At 42.2% G+C, this 18,041-nt stretch overlaps 1 protein-coding gene across 3 annotated transcripts in view; it reads left to right on the top strand.

Moving 5' to 3' along the window:
• The window catches only part of ankrd11 (ankyrin repeat domain 11), a 142,451-nt gene extending 125,974 nt beyond the window's left edge, over positions 1–16,477 (top strand). For 2 of the 3 annotated variants that reach the window (XM_015030235.1, XM_015030234.1), the window contains 10 exons: positions 2,986–3,156; positions 4,231–4,431; positions 4,532–4,674; positions 5,535–5,682; positions 5,801–10,220; positions 10,306–12,958; positions 13,563–13,661; positions 14,047–14,190; positions 14,291–14,383; positions 15,043–16,477. In XM_015030235.1, coding sequence (XP_014885721.1) covers positions 2,986–3,156; positions 4,231–4,431; positions 4,532–4,674; positions 5,535–5,682; positions 5,801–10,220; positions 10,306–12,958; positions 13,563–13,661; positions 14,047–14,190; positions 14,291–14,383; positions 15,043–15,228 — 8,258 coding nt within the window. In that variant the 3' untranslated portion in view covers positions 15,229–16,477. The remainder of the gene's footprint in view (positions 1–2,985; positions 3,157–4,230; positions 4,432–4,531; positions 4,675–5,534; positions 5,683–5,800; positions 10,221–10,305; positions 12,959–13,562; positions 13,662–14,046; positions 14,191–14,290; positions 14,384–15,042) is intronic. The other variant, XM_015030236.1, reaches the window with a different exon arrangement.
• The last annotated feature ends 1,564 nt before the right edge of the window (positions 16,478–18,041 follow it).

Genomic DNA, 18,041 nt, shown 5'->3' with positions numbered 1-18,041 from the left:
AAAAACTCAAAAAAAAAAAAAAAAAAAAAAAAAAAAAAAAAAGGGAAAAAAAAAAAAAAATATATATATATATATATATATATATATATATATATATATATATATATATATATAAATAGATACACTTGTGATCAAAATATAATACTCAATAGAAAACACTCAGTACGTCCTGATGACATCACTACGTCATCACTTGACTCCCTCCTGGCGCGCCACAATCCGGAAACAACCCTGCTTGAAAACAGAACCGGGAAAATGTTTGGAACTGAAAATAACAGGTTAGGATGGATATGTTAACTGAAGCAGGAACACTGCGTGTGCACCCAAGATGAACCGCATCAGTTTAAGCTGCAACAAAAAGTAAGTTAGCGATTGTGTATGTTTGTGTGTATGCCCGTGTGTATGTGTACGGGCGTGCTCGCATGCTGACACACTCATAATTAAGTCCCGGCTCGTGACGGCTCCTCCGTCACACATACATACATAAATAGTACCAATGTATGGTTCAGTCTGACCCACAAACTAGAGCTGGCCTCTCTGTTCAGCTATAGGCTTAGACTTGTACATTGTCCAGCATCGTTGCTCTCTATGGGTGCATTAAGGTAAGACTGCCTTCATGCTTCCCCATCTTGTAAACATAGCTTGGAAAAACTAGCCTAGCTGTTTCACTGCTCTGCTGCAGGAAAAGAAAAACATGTTTGGACTGCTTCTGTGGTTCCCGCTGTCTTTATAGAAGGAATGCCTGTAAATGGCGACTGCTTTGGAGAACGTGAGAGTGTATCAAAGACTGCTGGAGGACACATTAGCCGTAAGTGTTCACAGATGTTAGTGAAAGTTTATCTCCTGTGTACATGTGACTGGAAAAATAGTGTCCTGGAAGGCCTTTTGACACCGGAAGCACAAGCTTCATTCCTTCTTGGCCCGTTTGCTTGTGTGTTTGTTGCCTCGAGCTTTGCATCCAGTCCTGGACTAAATGAAGTTTCAGTTGCTGTTGTCGTGCCTCTGTTCATACACATCCAGATATGCTGGTTAAGTTTCAGCCTTTGTGTTGATGGCTGAGAGAATTTCCTGTTGGCACAGGGAGTTTTTGCCCCTCTGTGATGAAGTACTACACTCATGCGTAACTGTACGCTCTGTGGGTCATCGGATGGTATGTTGCCACTGAAAATAATTACTGGGTGTGTCTCCGTGAAGCAGCTGCTTTTGTCCAGTAGCACCGTGTCTCCTGTAATCCTGGCAGGCAGTGGTGACCTTGGCAAGGCCATGTTGAGTTGAAATGCACACCAGTTATTTCATAATAACTGCAGTTTTGCCAAGTCACACCCTTTTTCCTCTTTTGACAATTCTGGCTGATTGGCTTGGAGACAGACAGACATAAACACTGCCTGTTGGCCCTTCCTTTCCACAGGGGCTGCTGGTTAATGACACCAGTCACTTACTTCTACCCACAGACCCCTTGCATAGTAAGTTGCACATGCAGAAAATGAAAAATTATGGTGTTCAGTGTTTTGTTTTGGGGGGGTTTCACTCGTCTGCAAAGAAAATCCTAGTGAAAAAAAGAAAGCAGTGTGCTTTTTTTGAAACACTAAACCATACTACTATACTGTTGCCTATTCTAAGCCACTCTAAGCCATTACCATCTGTTAGCTTATTTTCTCTTCTAGTACATTTTTATACTGTGTTTCATTGAAACTTGAATTCAGATAAAACTGTTATACTTTGTTTTGTTGCCTGGAAGAGTTGGATTAAAATAGCAAAACTGAAATGTTTTTAATGCTGCAATGTTTTAAAAAGACCAATTTATATCTCCTGTGACTGCATGTAAAGTGATGAACTTAAAAAAAACAAACTTCTATCATTACATTTGCCAAATAGAAATAATTGTATTGTCCAACAGATTTGTATGTCCAGCAAAGAGGAGAAAAGGTTGTCTTGCATGTACAGTGTATGTGTTTTCAACAGCATATGCACTAAAATACCACTTGACAGTTATCATCACTGCATTAGTATTGTGATGGTGTAGCTCTTAAAGCAGACGCTGCAGTTTCTCTTCTGTGTTTTGTAACAACAGAAATATTTTCCCATCTGGAGTTTCTCCAAGGCAGCTTCAATATGCTCTTCTAACATACGGTTAAGTAGGTTAAGAAATGAGCTGTTGTGCTCTGACAAATGTTCCTCACATCTTTATTACTCAATTTTCTCCCCTGATGACAGTGTTTGTCTTGCTGTATTTCTTGGCTAACATTATCACGTTTTCTCTTTTTGGATATGACTTGTTGATAATATGGAGCACAGCATTAACTTATCCCCTCAAATGTCCTCATTGAGCCATTGACTTACATTCAGTTGTTTTTGGGTTGACATTTAAGGGATTAATATCAGCTTGAATGACTAAAGGTTGCATTTAATCGTGTGTTGATAAAATCTGCAAGAAGTGATTTTCTTCACAAACTCTTTGCTTTGTTTAGAGGTTGTAAAATATAATGAGTGGTGTTTCATCTGAGCTCTGGGCAGCTTTCCTGGGGCTGTGTCGGAAATCTGAATGGGACACGCGACAGAGACAGACTGGGAGCTGCAGCAGGCTCTCTGTCACTAATTTTATGTTGGTCATAAAATTTCAAAATAGTTCGGGACTCCACTGATAAGTTTGATGCATACTCACACTTGTAATCATGTTGGAGAAAGTGAGTCGCATGTGAAAGTGATATTAATTTATTAGAATTGCAGTCAAAATTATTTTTTTAGATCAGCAAATCTGTCCTTTAGTGGTGTGCAGTTCAGATATGTGCCATGTTTAAAGTGTTTGACTGAAGCTGGTTGATGTGGCCAAGAAATAATCCATTAGTAGTATTTTTTCCTCAGAATATAAATTCTCACTGATGGCAAATGTATTTTTGATAAACTCTTGTACATGTGTCTTCACATACATAAACACAGCCTAATAAAATGTCTTCCTTTTCTTATTTCCTTTTGCTTACTTCACAGAGAAACCAGGTCCAGAGAGGAAGCGCATTAAAAAGGAGCCCACTAACACCAGGAAGAGCTTGCCGTTCGGAATGGGGATGCCTGGGATCCGGGCCGGGTACCCTGTGTCTGAGCGGCAGCAGGTGGCCTTGCTCATGCAAATGACAGCTGCGAAGACCGTCAACAGTCCAGGTGCGTGCTTATCATGTAGGCCACGTCTTCTGTGGACCGGTGGCGGAAAAGAAAACGACGATTGGATGGAGCTTTATATGTAGACACTGTGTATGTGTGGGAGAGGAGTATGCGTAGGCGGAGTTAAAGTGAGCCAGATGGGGGATGAGTCACAGGTTTTTGTTTTTGTTTATTTTGGAAATCTTAAGCATTTTGCCTGCTGATTTTTGCCTCCTCTTTAGCCTGCCTCTGGATTCAGCCAGTTTTAGATATTCAGGCGTAAACAACAACAACACATATAAACGGAGTAGCAATTTAAGCACATGCTGTCAGTGATAGATGGTATTTTGAGAAGTACCATGTAGCATTATCAAACATGTCGTTTTCAAAATACAGTTTGTACAAAAAATAAAATTAGCTTTAGCTAGTGCAATACTCTGGGACTGATGGTGCAATATGATTATTTGAGCCAAATGGCAGCAGACAGGAAAAAATTGTATAAAGCATGAAGAATGTGCGTGCTTGTTCATCAGTGTCCTTTGAGATTATTTATGGAAATTAATTATGTTTACTCAGTTTTTTGGTAGACAGATTCATTTGTCTGAAAATATATTAGGTGCCCATATTTGGATCATTGTTGCAACCTTGTGTTTTTTTTGTTTGTTTTTTTTTTCCTCCTGCTGTTGACATTTTAGATGGAATGAAATTAGTGAGGCTCAGTGCAAAGACACTTTTATTTATATGTTAATTCCTTTCCTGTGTGCCCAGAGGCATTGACTTAGATTAAGTGATTGTATTTCAAATGTTATTTTGGACAATAGCTGTACAAAGTCAATAATGCAAATGCAATATAGGCTTGAGTTTAATCTTGCAAATGAAAAAAAGTCTCAAGTAAAGTAGTTTCATTTAATGCACTGTGGTTTTATGGCGTGTGATTGCCCCCTTGTGGCTGAAAGTGTAAGCTTTTCAAACGCCTATCACTTGAAGGCATTTGCAGAAAACAACATAAATGGTCCCTGCACATTTTTATAAACTGTTAAAAGAATTAGGAGGCTATTCTTGGATTAAATTGAGTCTTTTGTCTTCTGTGGGCAGACACAACACCAAAGCATCAGTCACAGTCCTGTCTGGGCCAGAAGGGAACGCCAAACTCTGCATCTAAAACCAAAGACAAAGTAAATAAAAGAAATGAGCGAGGAGAGACTCGACTGCACCGAGCAGCTATCCGTGGAGAGGTGCGCCGCATCAAGGAGCTCATCAGCGAAGGAGCTGATGTGAATGTAAAAGACTTTGCAGGTGAGAGGTTTCTCTTTTTTTTCTGCCATTCACCTCACAACTGCATGTTTTCTCTTGTATACAGTTAGACTTTTGACACAGTGATTGTTTTTATCTTTAGGCTGGACTGCATTGCATGAAGCATGCAACAGGGGATATTACGATGTGGCCAAACAGCTGCTGGCAGCCGGAGCTGAAGTCAACACGAAGGGTCTGGATGATGACACTCCTCTGCATGATGCATCCAACAATGGACATTTCAAGGTAAAGGGAAGATGACAAACACAGTCAGTTTTTTGGATTCAGTCATAATTGTTAGAAAAGCAGTGAAGAGAAAAATGTCGTGACAAATTCAAAGCAGCAACACCTTTATAGTGGCAATATGAACATAATGATAGAAATCCAGTTGCAACACATATGATCAACATTTTGACTGAAGCCAGAGATAACATAAAGTCTTCAGGTTAGGGTTTTTAGTGTGAAAATTCTATTTTAGCTCCAATAGGTTTACATTACATGATAATCACGTTTTAGTGGTGATTAAGGCTTTGGAATGCCAGCGACTAGCCACTCCAGTTGATGGAAACTGTTCGCTCAAAAGACATGGTGGAAGAGACACGGCAACATGAGAGTCTAATATTATTAGAGGGAGAAGAACATCTACATCGCTAAAATAAGGAAACTGAGATTGAAGATGGAGATTTTAAACCAGATCGACGTTATTCCTTTTTGTGGTTGGGAATTTCTGAGCCAGTTATATAGAAACCCATATTTTATAGATATTGTTTCTATAAGTATGCAGAAAGAAGTGGTAATGATGGAAATATGTAAGTTTATTATATGCAAAATTCTAACTAAATTTAACATTTGGGCAATCATACTTGCGAAAATCTGAAATGAGAGAACAGAAATTCAATCTTCACCATAAAGTCCATGCTTTGCAATTATTAACATTATTTGTATTTAATAGTGAATAAAGGCGTAACCAATTTACTTGAATTTTCCTTCTTTTTCTGTTCTAGACTTTTATTTGAATAGAGGACCTCAGTCTGGAAGTCTGAAAACAGCGGGGACAGAGTTCAGTTCTTCAGAAGTCTTTAGTTAAAAGCTTTATTTTCTTTCAGGTTGTGAAACTACTTTTACGCTACGGAGCAGATCCACGTCAAAGCAACAGGAGAGGTGAAACACCGCTAAAGGTTGCCAGCTCTCCAACTATGCTGAATCTGTTACTAGGGAAAGGCACTTACACCTCAAGTGAAGAGAGTTCATCAGGTTGGTGTATTTTTATATATATATATATATCTTTTAAACATTCTAATTATTTTTCAATTATATGAGATGTCACTATATTTGATGACTGTGTACTGATTCTGGTTGTTTTATCTGACAGAATCTTCAGAGGAGGAAGACGCGCCCTCGTTTGCCCCTTCGAGCTCTGTAGACGGCAATAACACAGACTCAGAGTTTGAGAAGGGCCTGAAGCTAAAAGGGAAAGCTGCAGATCCACCTAAATCTGCTGTCACGCCTGTCAAAGATGAATACGAATTTGACGAGGATGATGAGGAGGAGCGCGTCCCTCCTGTAGACGATAAACACCTCTTGAAAAAAGACTTCAGAAAAGACTCTGTTAGCAAGACCAACAGCTTCATCTCTATACCCAAGATGGAGGTTAAAACCTATTCCAAAAGCAACACACTCACACCAAAGAAAGCTGTCAGGCGGATCATCTCTGACAGTAACAGTTCGGACGAGGATGACAGGACGTTGTGTTTCACACCAGCGCCCACGCCGCGGCAACAAGTCCAGCAAACAAACACCAAGACGAGAGACTCTGGCAGCATGAGCTCTAAACAACAAAAAGACAAAAACAAAGTCAAAAAGAAGCGAAAGAAGGAGAGCAAAAATAATGTCAGTAAAGAAGTCCGATTTGGGAAAGTTAACGACAAATTCTGCACGTCTGACTCTGATTGCGGAGATTTGGAAAGCGAGGATGACAAGGGCTCAAACAGCATCAAGGACTCATCTTCAATGAACGTTAAAGAATCTCCTTCCTTTAATGCCTCCTCTTCCTCACATGGAAACTTAAACTCTCAGAAACAGGCGCCCTCGTTAGCGGAGCAGCATCCAAAGCAGTGGAGGACAGATGGATGGAAGACGGTGTCGTCGCCTCCATGGTCGGACGTCAGTTCTCTTTCAGATCCAGTCAGTGAGTCTGAGTACTCTGATTCGAGTGTGGAGTCGGTAAAGCAGGTCAAGAGGAAAGCACAGGAGAACAAGAAAAAGAACAACATTGTGCACAGTAACATTGTTGACAAGAAAAACTCTGATCTCTATAAAAACTCTACTGCAGACAGCGCTGCCTCCAAAACTGATATGGATGGAAAAGTGATTAAAAAACATAAAGTGAAGCACAAACATAAAAACAAGGAAAAAGACAATGCTCCGAGTGTTGTGCTCAATCAGGACATGAATGAGAAATTTGTTAAGAGCTACTCTTTTGACTTTGATGATTCGAGACAGAAGTCCTTAATTGTTGAGTCTGAATCAGCCACTGAGGGCAAGATCAAACTATCTAAACACGACAAAGACCATTCGAAAAAGGACGACAGGTTTTCGAAAGCAAAGTCTGAAGATAAAGATTGGTCATCAGGAAAAGATCTTCACAGAACAGCAAAGGAGGAGAAAAGCAAAAAGGCAAAAGATATTTCAAAAGATAAGGCAAACAAAGAGGAAAGGGAGAAGCCTGCAAAATCCGACAAGGAAAGAAATTTCAAAGAAAAGGAGAAACCCAAGGAGGATAAACAGAAGCCCCACAAAGAGGAGAAAAAGAAGAAGTCCAAGGAAAAATCCTCCTCAAAGACAGACAGGAAGAGTGAACAGAAAGAGGAGAAGCATCTCAAGGTGGACAAGGAGAAAAACACCAAAGACGAGAGGGAGAAATGTAAAAAAGATAAAACACTGAAAGAAGAGTCTGATCATGAAGGCTACGACATTAATAACCGCTTCCTCAACCTGGAGGACACAAAGCTCAGTGCATCAGATGACCATCATGATAGGTGGGGCTCTGAGATGTCTTCTGGTTCCTCCCTGTATGGAGATGACAGCTGGGATGTACCCATTAAAGAAGTGAAGGAATATAAATCCAACAACACAGTTAAGCTAATTGTTGAGACTGTTAAAGAAGAAACAAGGAGAAAAGAAAACAAAGTAAAGGACAAGAAGTCGGAGCACACCGACAAAAGATCAGAGAAAGAAGCAACATCAAAGAAAAAAGAAAAAGACTCATCAGAAAAGACAAATGAGAAGAAAAAAGACTGGCTAGAAAAACAAAAACTGAACTCTAGCCACTCGCTCGAAAAAGACAAGAAGAGGAAGGAGTCCACAGACGCAGTGAAAGACAAAAAAGACAAGGACTCATTGGAGAGCAGTCGTGATCGTAAAGACTCGTATGATAGTGTAAAAGAAAGAAAAGATCAGAAAATTAAGCAGGAATCTATAGGAGATGAATACGGCAACGATGCCTTCTTTAAAGACATGGATGCTGTCAGAGACAGAAACCATTCTGGAAAGGAGAAAGAAAAGAAAGGAGAAGCAACAGAGAAACGGGAAAAGACAAAAACCGACAAGCACAAGGACAAAACGAAAGACAAAGGAGCTGACCACGAGAAGGAGAAGAGTGAGCGAAGCTCCACTGAGAAAACTGTCAAGGAAAAAGACGAAGACCGGGGCACCAAAGACAAGAAGGAGGGATCCAAAGACAAACACAAAGACTCTCATGGCAAAGAGAAAGATCGAAAGTTGTCCTCAGAACAAACCAAGGACAAGAAAGAGAAATCCTCTCAAGATAAACATGCTGACAGGGAGAAGGATTTTTCAGAAGTCAAGAAAGAAGAGAGAAAACCTGAGAAGATCAGAGAAAGATCATGGTACAAGATTGCCGACATTTTTACAGATGAAAGTGACGACGACGAGGATAGTTACAGCAGCACGGTCATTGTTGGGTCAGGTTCCATCAGAAAAGACTTGACACCCGATCAGGATGAGATGGATCACTTCCACTCTGAAAAGCTGAGAAAATCTTCTGCGGACACCAAACACAACACAGAAAAGGCAAAAGACAAAGACCATAAAGAGAAGAAAAAAGACAAGGCTTCATTTGACTCGGGGAAAGAGAGGAAAGGCTCCCTGGAAAAACACAACAAAGACAAAAAGGATTCAGTCGATGGAAAATATAAGGAAAGGAAAGATAGAATGTCAGTGGACTCTAACCAGGAAAAGAAAAACAAGCAAAAACTGTTGGACAAAAGGGACACAAGTGAGGAGAAGACAAAGAGCAAATATAAAGACAAGCAAGACCATTCAAAGGAGAGAAAACCCTCTAAGGGCAGTGGTGAGAATGAAAAGTCCATGTTGGAAAAACTAGAGGAGGAGGCTATGAATGACTACAAAGATGACTCCAACGACAAGAACAGCGACATCTCCTCAGATAGTTTTACTGATCGAGGCCATGAGCCAGTGCTTACCAGTTACTACGACTCGCTGAACCTGACTGATATCTCTGAGGACAGGAGAGATTCTCTGTCCATATCCACACCACAGGATCGGTTCAGAGACAAAGAGAGACTCCGGCATTCCTCATCTTCCTCGTCTAAGAAGAGCCATGATAAGGAGAAAGAAAAGGTCAAGAAAGACAAAGGAGATAAACGTGACAAAACTGGGGAGAACCGAGAGTCCTATAGCCGGAGAGAGAGTCTACCCTTCGACAAGGAACCCATGCCTCTGGAGGCTGACCCTTACACATTCCCGTTCGGAGGCAAGGGAGATGGTGATGACGACTTTGATAAAACTTTGGAATTCGAAAAAGAGATGTCTAAAAAGGACAAAGAGAAATCAACTGGTATGATTGGTGACAGAATGAAGGACAAAAAGAAAAAAGAGAAACATAAAGATAAAGTTAAGGAGGAGAAGAATAAGTATATGGATGGCTTCGGGTCATTTAAGCACTCCAGAGAGGATGTGAAGTCTGGTTTGAAAGATAGCCCCCAGCTCACGGTTCTGAAAGAAAGATCAAAGGAGCAAAGTCCCAAATTTGATCTCAAAAAGGACAGAAATCGGGACATATTGGACAAGGACAATAGAATGGACCACAGTAAATCTAAAGCTAAGGATGAAAATGAAAAGCTCCCACAGTCCAAAGAGCCAGTGCGGAAAGACATTCGTCAACGTGATAAGCTGATGGTGGATGATGGTTATCAAATGACAAGTTTTGGTCAGATGTTGAGTCTTAGAGATCAGGAGGTAAGAGCCTGCATCAAGAAGCAAAAGGAGAAAATGAAACAGATGGAGAGGTTGAGACCCAAAACCGGGGACCCAAAACTCAAAGACAAAGCAAAGTCCACAGAGGAAGTAAAGAAAAATCGCAATGAACTATCTACAAAGAAATCAAACAGCCTGGAATCGGGTCTGAAAGAGAAAAAGCTAAAGGATGTGGGCCTTCCTGCTCAGATGATGTCTCCAGGGAGGAAGTTCCAGCCTACCGATAGTCAGAGCTCAAAGGATTGGATGACTGGGCACCAAATGAAGGAGAACCTCCCTGCTTCCCCCAGGCCAGATCAAACCAGGCCAACTGGGGTCCCCACACCAACATCTGTAATTTCCTGCCCCAGCTTTGAGGAAGTAATGCAGACTCCACGCACCCCGTCTTGCAGTCCAGAGGATTACCCTGACATCATGCTGGATGGACTGGACTGCCAGAATTCATCAGCCATGTTAAATTCAATGAATGCCTGCTCTCCAACCTTTTTTGAAAGGTAAAGTATCAAAGCATCCAGTGAAACTATGGTTATGGTTGTGTGTGGAATATTTTCTAATTCTGTCTTTCTGTCGTCTACCCAGCAGGTACTCTAATTCCCAGAGTTTCCAGGAGGGAACTTGTCCTACTCCGGCAAAGAACCTCCAGCTATCACATGTCAGCCGCTCGGCGTCATCTAATGTCCGCAGACCTCTGGAAAATGAGTTCAAATCCGAGTCCGACAAGTTTCTCCGGCAGCAGAATGATCCTGCAGCTGAATACGATCAAACCTCTTCTTCTCAACCTCTTGAGGACAAGCCAATAACTGTGAATAGACTGGAATGTTTGCCGTCACCCTATTTCTCTCCAATGAGGATGCTCTCTCCTCGGCGGGAGTCGGGCCATCCGACACCAGATGGGGTGTCAGCAGCTCTTGCTCTCACAGAGGGCCACGAACACCTTCCTGAAAGCGTCTACAACAGTTTCTTGCCCAAACCGTCAACGCCTGTCCACCGACCAGATCCCCAGGAGCCGTGCTTTGACATTGCTGCACCACCAACGCCCGCTCCTGCTGCTTTACCTCCTTTGGATATCGATGATAATTCGGAACCTCACCACAGTGAACCGAATCTGGTCCACTCAGATCTTCCCTGTGTTATGGAAGAGCATCGGGCACAGGAAGTGGAAGAAGAAGAAGAAGACGACGACGAAGAAGAGGAAGAAACTGATATGATTGACAGGCATGACGGAGTCCACTCTGTGATGGAAGAGCAAGAACCAACAAGAGATCCATGTTCTTTCTCCCCTCAAGTTGAGGACCATCTGAGGAAGAGCTGGCCTGCAGAGTCTCCGGACCGACAGGAGGCTGACATCCAACAGTTGTCCCCAGTACAATCTGCGCTGAACGATGGAGAAAGCTGTTTTGATCACAGTATGGGTTGGAACGCCGACATGGACCTCAAATCTAATCACGGGGAGATTGAAGCTGCCGTCTCGAAAATAACTAGCCCTTACTCCCACTCTGAGAACGATCTGCAGCCCTTGTCTGGACACACCTCTGTCACCTATGAGACCTGGAATAGGTGGCATAGAGAGGACACAGAGGATTTGGAAGAGCAGAAGGAGGCTGTTGCTGAAATCCCCTCCCCAGAGAGGCCTGACACAGCTCTGGATGAGGAACCCAACTATTTAAATACCTCATCGTCCTCCAACAGGCTGGAGTCTTTCTTCCAGGATTGCAACAAGCCGATTATTGAAAACGGACACCAGTTGGTTACGGAGCCTACATGTGTGGACCCAGACAGCAGACAAAGCACACACAGCTTCAGTGCTACCCCTGAAGATCACATCCCTCCACCAGTGGTCCCGGAACCATGGGCCAATTCATTCACACCTGATCCAGATGAGCTGGATGATCTAGGTCCGTTTTCTTTACCCGTCCTGCCACTACCAGATAAGTCAGAGGAAGCCGAGCCGCGAGATCATGAACTGACTGACCACAACAAGACAGTGTCGGCTCACATCAGACACAATATCCCAGACAGAGATGATCCAGACGTAATGGAGGTAGGCCTACCATCTCTGTCAAAGACCCCGTGCCCCTCTGGAGACCTTGTTTTAGAGGAATCTGCTCAACAAGACTTTGTGGTTCCGTCTCCACCTACCAACTTCCAGCATGAGATGGATCCAGAGCCTCAAAGTGTGCCTACCAATGGCGTGCTGTCTCTTAACCAGCCACATGCTGGGGTTTTAGAAGGACAGCTACCATATGGCATTCATGAGGAGTCCGATTCCGTTATGTTGTATTCACCTGCTGATTCAAATGCCAGTCAGCACCATCATGTACAAATCCACTCCCTCCCGGAGTCAGTGCAATTACCGCTGGAGTCGGAGTCTTCTGCAAAGCCAGAGGAGAGGAGTAGGGACGTGTGTGATACTGTAGCAGACTCTGTGTTGTGCAGTCCTCACCTCTCAGTGGCAGTAACTCTCCCCACCACAGTGGAGCCTTCCGACACTCAGGAACCCCCATCTAAGCTATCGCCAGTCCCCCCCACACCTGTACCCATCCCTGTAGATACCACCAAGAAGATGGAGGAAATCCCTCAGAGAGTTACACGATATCGCGCCAAGAACAATGCCACCGCTGCCCCTGCTGCATCCACCATAACTAACTCCTCACCTGCTGCCACCGCTGCAAACACCAGTTTAGCGGTGAGCAGCAACCCAGTCCCAACAAGAACGCCAACACCCAACTCTGTGTCTTCCTCACCTGCTCAGAAGAAAGAAAAAGACTCTGGGCTCAGTGCTTCTACTGATGCATCTCATTCAACCACTACAGTGTCTGTCCCAACTTCTACATTAGTGGTTTCCACTAAAACCACAAAAGGTCGTCCGGTCACCATGGATGAAGAGGACTCCCAGACCCAGCATCCACGGAAAAGAAAATTCCCTCGTTCTTCCGGACCGCAAGTCCAGGTTCAGCTCGTGAACACGGCAATGCAGCAGACGAGAGAGATGATCCAGCAGACCTTAGCCGTCGTCGTCAATGCCATCAAACTAGATGAGATCGAGCCCTACCATAGTGACCGGTCCAACCCTTACTTTGAGTACCTGCAGATAAGGAAGAAGATTGAGGAGAAGAGGAAGATTCTGTGCTACATCACCCCTCAGGCCCCGCAATGTTACGCTGAGTATGTGACCTACACCGGCTCCTATCTGCTGGATGGGAAACCCCTCAGCAAGCTTCACATCCCTGTGGTAAGTAATGCTGCCTACAGCAGGGACAGCATGTTGAGCATCCAAAAATAGATTTAATCTGGGACCAGCTGCTGGAAATACACTGCAAACACACAAAAATATTTATGTGGTTTGTAGTGCAGACATCTTTGTACACTTGAAATAAGACAAAACTAACTTGCATGTAATTTTTCAGCAGAATATAGGTTTTTTAAGTCAATACTTCCTTACTATTGCTATGTACTCATTCTACTACAGATTTTTTTTTAACTTATATCAAGATGCAAGTTACAACAAAAGTACTTTTTGTTGACGTTTTGTCCCTGCCAGACAATATCGACTGGAACTGTGGGAACCTTGTTATAAGTAATAAAATCTCCTAGTGAAACTAATACTTTTTTATTCATATTAAGGATTTGTTGACTTCAGACAAGCTTCTATACGCAAATAAGTCTCTCCATCCTTAATTTTTGAAAGTTTAGACCCACAGCAAATACATCACTTATGGATCAGTGTCTTTTGCATTCTTGTCTATTGAAGGTGTTTATTTGAGGATGAAAATGTGATGTTTCACAACGAAAAGCTGTACAAAGGTTTTTAAAGTTTGCTCTGTTTTGCTCATCAGATTGCCCCACCCCCATCACTGTCAGAACCGTTGAGGGAGCTCTTCAGGCAACAGGAGGCAGTAAGAGGAAAGCTCAGGTTGCAGCACAGCATAGAGCGGGTAAGAAATACATCATCTGGACATTACAAGCCTCGTCTATTCTCCTGAAACATCTTTTCTCCTAAATTCAGCCTTTTCTCACACATTCAGCCTCACACTTATTCAGTGAACACCATTAGCACTTCTTTGAAAGATCAAAGCCCCCCTTTTTTTTTATCAGAATGCATGCGAAATCTGCATAGTCCCTGCTCTTAGGTTGAGCCAGAGTGAATTGTAGGGCTGAATCTTTTTCATCTCCGTCTCTAATTAAGTCGCAGCCATTTATGTGAAACATGCTTTGTAGATCAAGACTGTTATCTACCAATCTGAAGAACACACTGTCATCCTGGCGTTCTACTTTGTTGCTGAATTTCTTTTTCTCTCCTGTTGTGTTTTCTGTTTGCAGGAGAAATTGATAGTTTCATGTGAACAGGAGGTTTTAAGGGTCCACTGCAGAGCAGCAAGGACAATAGCCAATCAGGCTGTGCCATTCAGTGCCTGTACAATGCTGTTGGACTCTGAAGTGTACAACATGCCATCTGAAAGTCAGGTAGGTGATATGTAGCAGCACACTTTAGCCTGAGGTCGGCAGTCACCTACTAACTAACCCAATGCTGAGTTCAATCTGTAACATGTCTTTATTTTGTTAGGGTGATGAAAACAAATCTGTTAGAGATCGCTTCAATGCACGTCAGTTTATTTCCTGGATCCAGGATGTCGACGATAAATACGACCGCATGAAGGTAACTTTTTACATCCCATAGTGATTGAATGCAGGTGGTTCTCAGTAAATCAGAATGACATTAATACATATTGCACTGCAACAAGTGAAACTAAGCTATTCTTTTACGCATAGAGTGACATGTTTCTGTTAGTTTTAATTGTTTACTTGGATCTAATGAAAGTCCAAAGCTCAGTTTCCCAGAAAATAAGAGTTTAATATTACATATGTATTTCATACAGAAATGTTACAAGTTTTTATCTACACAATCATGAAGAACAATGCTCACTTTAACCGTTGTCCATCACACTGCTATTGACACAGTTTGAAAATTAAGTTTAGTGGAGGGAAAACATTTAGAAAACAGGTTAACCAGCAGCATGGATATACTGTATAGTGCAGGACATTTCTGCATTAGAAGCACATTACCAGCTTTTGTGTTAAATTGACCTTTCCTGAAAAGTTGGGTTTTGGGGATGAGTCAATGTAAGCCTTTTTTTTAATTAAACACTTGAACTATGTCACTCTACTCTACATAGTGATTGTATATAATAAATGAGTTTCACTTTTTGAGTGTAACTACTGCAGTAAATTTACTTTGATACTCTAATTTGTATGCAACGGCACTGCTTTCTTTATGTGCAAACTTAATAAGGTTTCTGCTCTGCTTTCTCCCCTCAGACATGTCTGTTGATGCGCCAGCAGCACGAGGCGGCAGCCCTCAACGCGGTGCAGAGGATGGAGTGGCAGTTAAAGGTTCAGGAGCTGGATCCTGCCGGGCACAAATCCCTCTGCGTCAACGAAGTGCCGTCCTTCTACGTACCGATGGTGGACGTCAACGACGACTTTGTCCTCCTCCCTGTGTGACACACCAGTGCGCTGGGATCGAGACATGATTCCATCCGACTCACTTCTTTAAGAGACTTCGTCGAAGCGAACGAATGGAAAGGGCTATCAAGTTAGAAAGAGGAGTTTCTACAGGAAAAACTATATTCTTTAGAAAAGGGGTAAAGTTGAGAAACTTGCTTCTGATTCCCTTCCATGAAGACGGAAACTTTTTACTGGAGGAAAAGAAAAATACACAACTTGCACTTTCATCCTCTGAGTTTTTACGCTTTAGTTTGATCAGAGTGTGAGAAGCAGAAACAGGTTTTGCTTTGAGGCTCTGACACCGGGACACATCTCCTTAGTGCTCAGTTATGGTGAGACGGGAGGGGGTGGGGAGACAGAGATTTATTTTCTGTTTTGTTTTTGCCCCCTGATTCAATACCCATCACCACTAGGAGAATGTATCAGAGGAGCTCTCCCAGCAGCCTGGTGCCCATCCAGAGGGAGACCCAAGGAGGACCCTCCTCTGTTGACGCAGCGCTTTCGGTGGGCAGGAGATCCAGACTGAGGTCAGCGCTGACCCAGATAGAGGAAAAGGAGCCACAGCACTTCACATGGATCTTCAACAGCTCCAGGAAACTACAGCCAGCTACTGGTGGTTTTTTCCCCACTCTGCAGAACAGCTAAGTGATAGAGTAAGAAAGCTGAAGCAGCGTAACGATGTGCGAGCATGCCAGTGCCCAGAGTCTGAGAGGAAGACTGACTTTGCAGCCTCTTAGCCTGGCTAAACCGAACAGCAGAGCGCAGATCCCTGAGGACAGTCCGGAGTGTCCCTCAGAGGGTCTGCTTGCTCCGACACGAACACACCAGACCGCCATGGACTGCAAAAACACCACAGGACAACCAGAACAAACAAACCTAACGAATGTTGATTCTCAAAGAGACTGTTGAGATATTGTGGTTTGGCAGGAGAAGAGAAATATTGTTTGTTTTTGTCTATTTCTTTACTTGGGCATTTCATTGTTTCTGAGGAAGTGACTTGAAACACTACAGAGCCAATATTAGTTTAATGGAAAAAAAACAACAAAATAAAACAGAAAAAAAGTTGTATTCCGTAAATTATGTACAGTTTTTATATTCGTTAACCAATGTATTCTTGCTGCCTTCTAGATAATTTATTTTGCCACACATTACTGCACAGTTGTAAATAACCTATGTACTGTAATATCACTCAGTTACATGTAAAGAGAGAAAAAAAAAAGAAAAGAAATAAAAAATTATCTTTTTATGTACAGTTCACTTATGGGCAGCACTTTTCCCCTCTCATATCCAATGGGCCAAATTGTGTACACAGTTCTGTCAGTATTTGAAAGACTCATCTGTAGATTCAGTCAGCTCGCCTGAATGAGAGTCACCTCAGCGCAACAAGCTGGTTGATACCAATTCTGGATTATTCGGGCCTGCCGCAGGCCCACCACCATACAGCCCCTCAGATGTAGCAGAATAGATATTAAGGATTTATTTAAAGAGTAAACAGAGGATTATTATTCATTGCTTTACTACACAATTATATCAGAAAACTTTTTAACCAAGAAAATGCCTTTTTTCAGTGGAAAAAAAAAAATTCGTTGGGCAAAGCCACATAGTTATATATGGTTGAAAGAGAGATGTCATTCACAAGTAAAACAATTATAAGTGTTGTCATTTTTTATTTTTGCTGGATTGTTTTTAATTTCTAGATTTGGGAATCTGTTTTTATTCTACCATCATAAAGCATAAGAACACGGGTCTTTCAGCTCTTCGCTTCCCACCCGATCTTCACAGCCTGAAGAGTTGTCTTAGCCACTGAAAGGACTCCAAGCATATCCGTCAAGCCCGTCTGCCCCTTTCCTCCCATATTGGTGCTCTACCAGCCATACTCACCAGGTGGCGCCAAAATATCTAACCTTATTTGGTTTTGCACGAGCCCTATCACTGTTCATTTAAGGTGGTGTTTTTAAATAGATTTGAATTTTATTACAACCCATAGGAAGATAAAGTTCCCACATAGGATTTCAGTGTGACAGTTTGTTAGTTTACGAAACGATAAGGGGTTAATTAGACATTTAGCTCCATTACAGTCACAGTTATTGTGTTTTTCCAGCGTGGAATCGACATGGGGATTGTCAGGGATTTTAATTGTTAGCTTGCTTCCTCGTATTGTTCATGTGTGTGGAGGCGTTTTGCCGTTTCCTGTCAGGCCCAAACAGACAGCTATGAGACTTAAACCTTAGAATAAACCAAAAACAAACAAAAAAAAGTCAGATATTAACAGGCACTGTGGTGGGGGGGGGAGAGAAAGAGCATAAAGCAAATCAGACAGTTTTTTTTTTTTTTTTAAATAAAACTCCCATAAAATGTTAGTTTGTATTGAATCCCTACTTTTAGTAGTTTTGAAAAGCTTTCCTGACCCAACACATAGGCTGCCTGCTTGTCTGTGTGTGAGAGCTGCTTCTGTATCCTGATGGCAATATTATCTGAAACTAATATTTTCCCACACTGTCGCATTGAACACAGCTGTGTATGGTATGTCTAGTCAAGTGCAATGGTTGTTGCTGTTACACTGTGCAGACAAGATGGCTTACATGTATGGCTCGCACTCACCTGGTTGACAAAACAAACATGTTTTGCCGACAAATAGCCAGTTGCTTGGTTTTTGTCTTGTTTTTATTTTATCGTCCGGGTTCTTCAGCTTTGGGGATGAAGGTGCGTTTGTTCAGAGTCTTTGTGTATGTGTGGTTTTTCTTTACTTTTAGAAAATTCTTTGTGGGTTTTGAATGTTGTTTATCTTGTGCTTTTATTGGTTTGTTTGT

The sequence above is a fragment of the Poecilia latipinna genome, unplaced genomic scaffold (genome assembly GCF_001443285.1).
Source record: "Poecilia latipinna isolate Pla-1442-1.1 unplaced genomic scaffold, P_latipinna-1.0 Scaffold176, whole genome shotgun sequence".
Taxonomy (NCBI): Eukaryota; Metazoa; Chordata; class Actinopteri; order Cyprinodontiformes; family Poeciliidae; genus Poecilia; species Poecilia latipinna.
The sequence above is the reverse complement of the archived record's forward strand: the minus strand, read 5'-3'. Positions and strand labels throughout refer to the sequence as shown.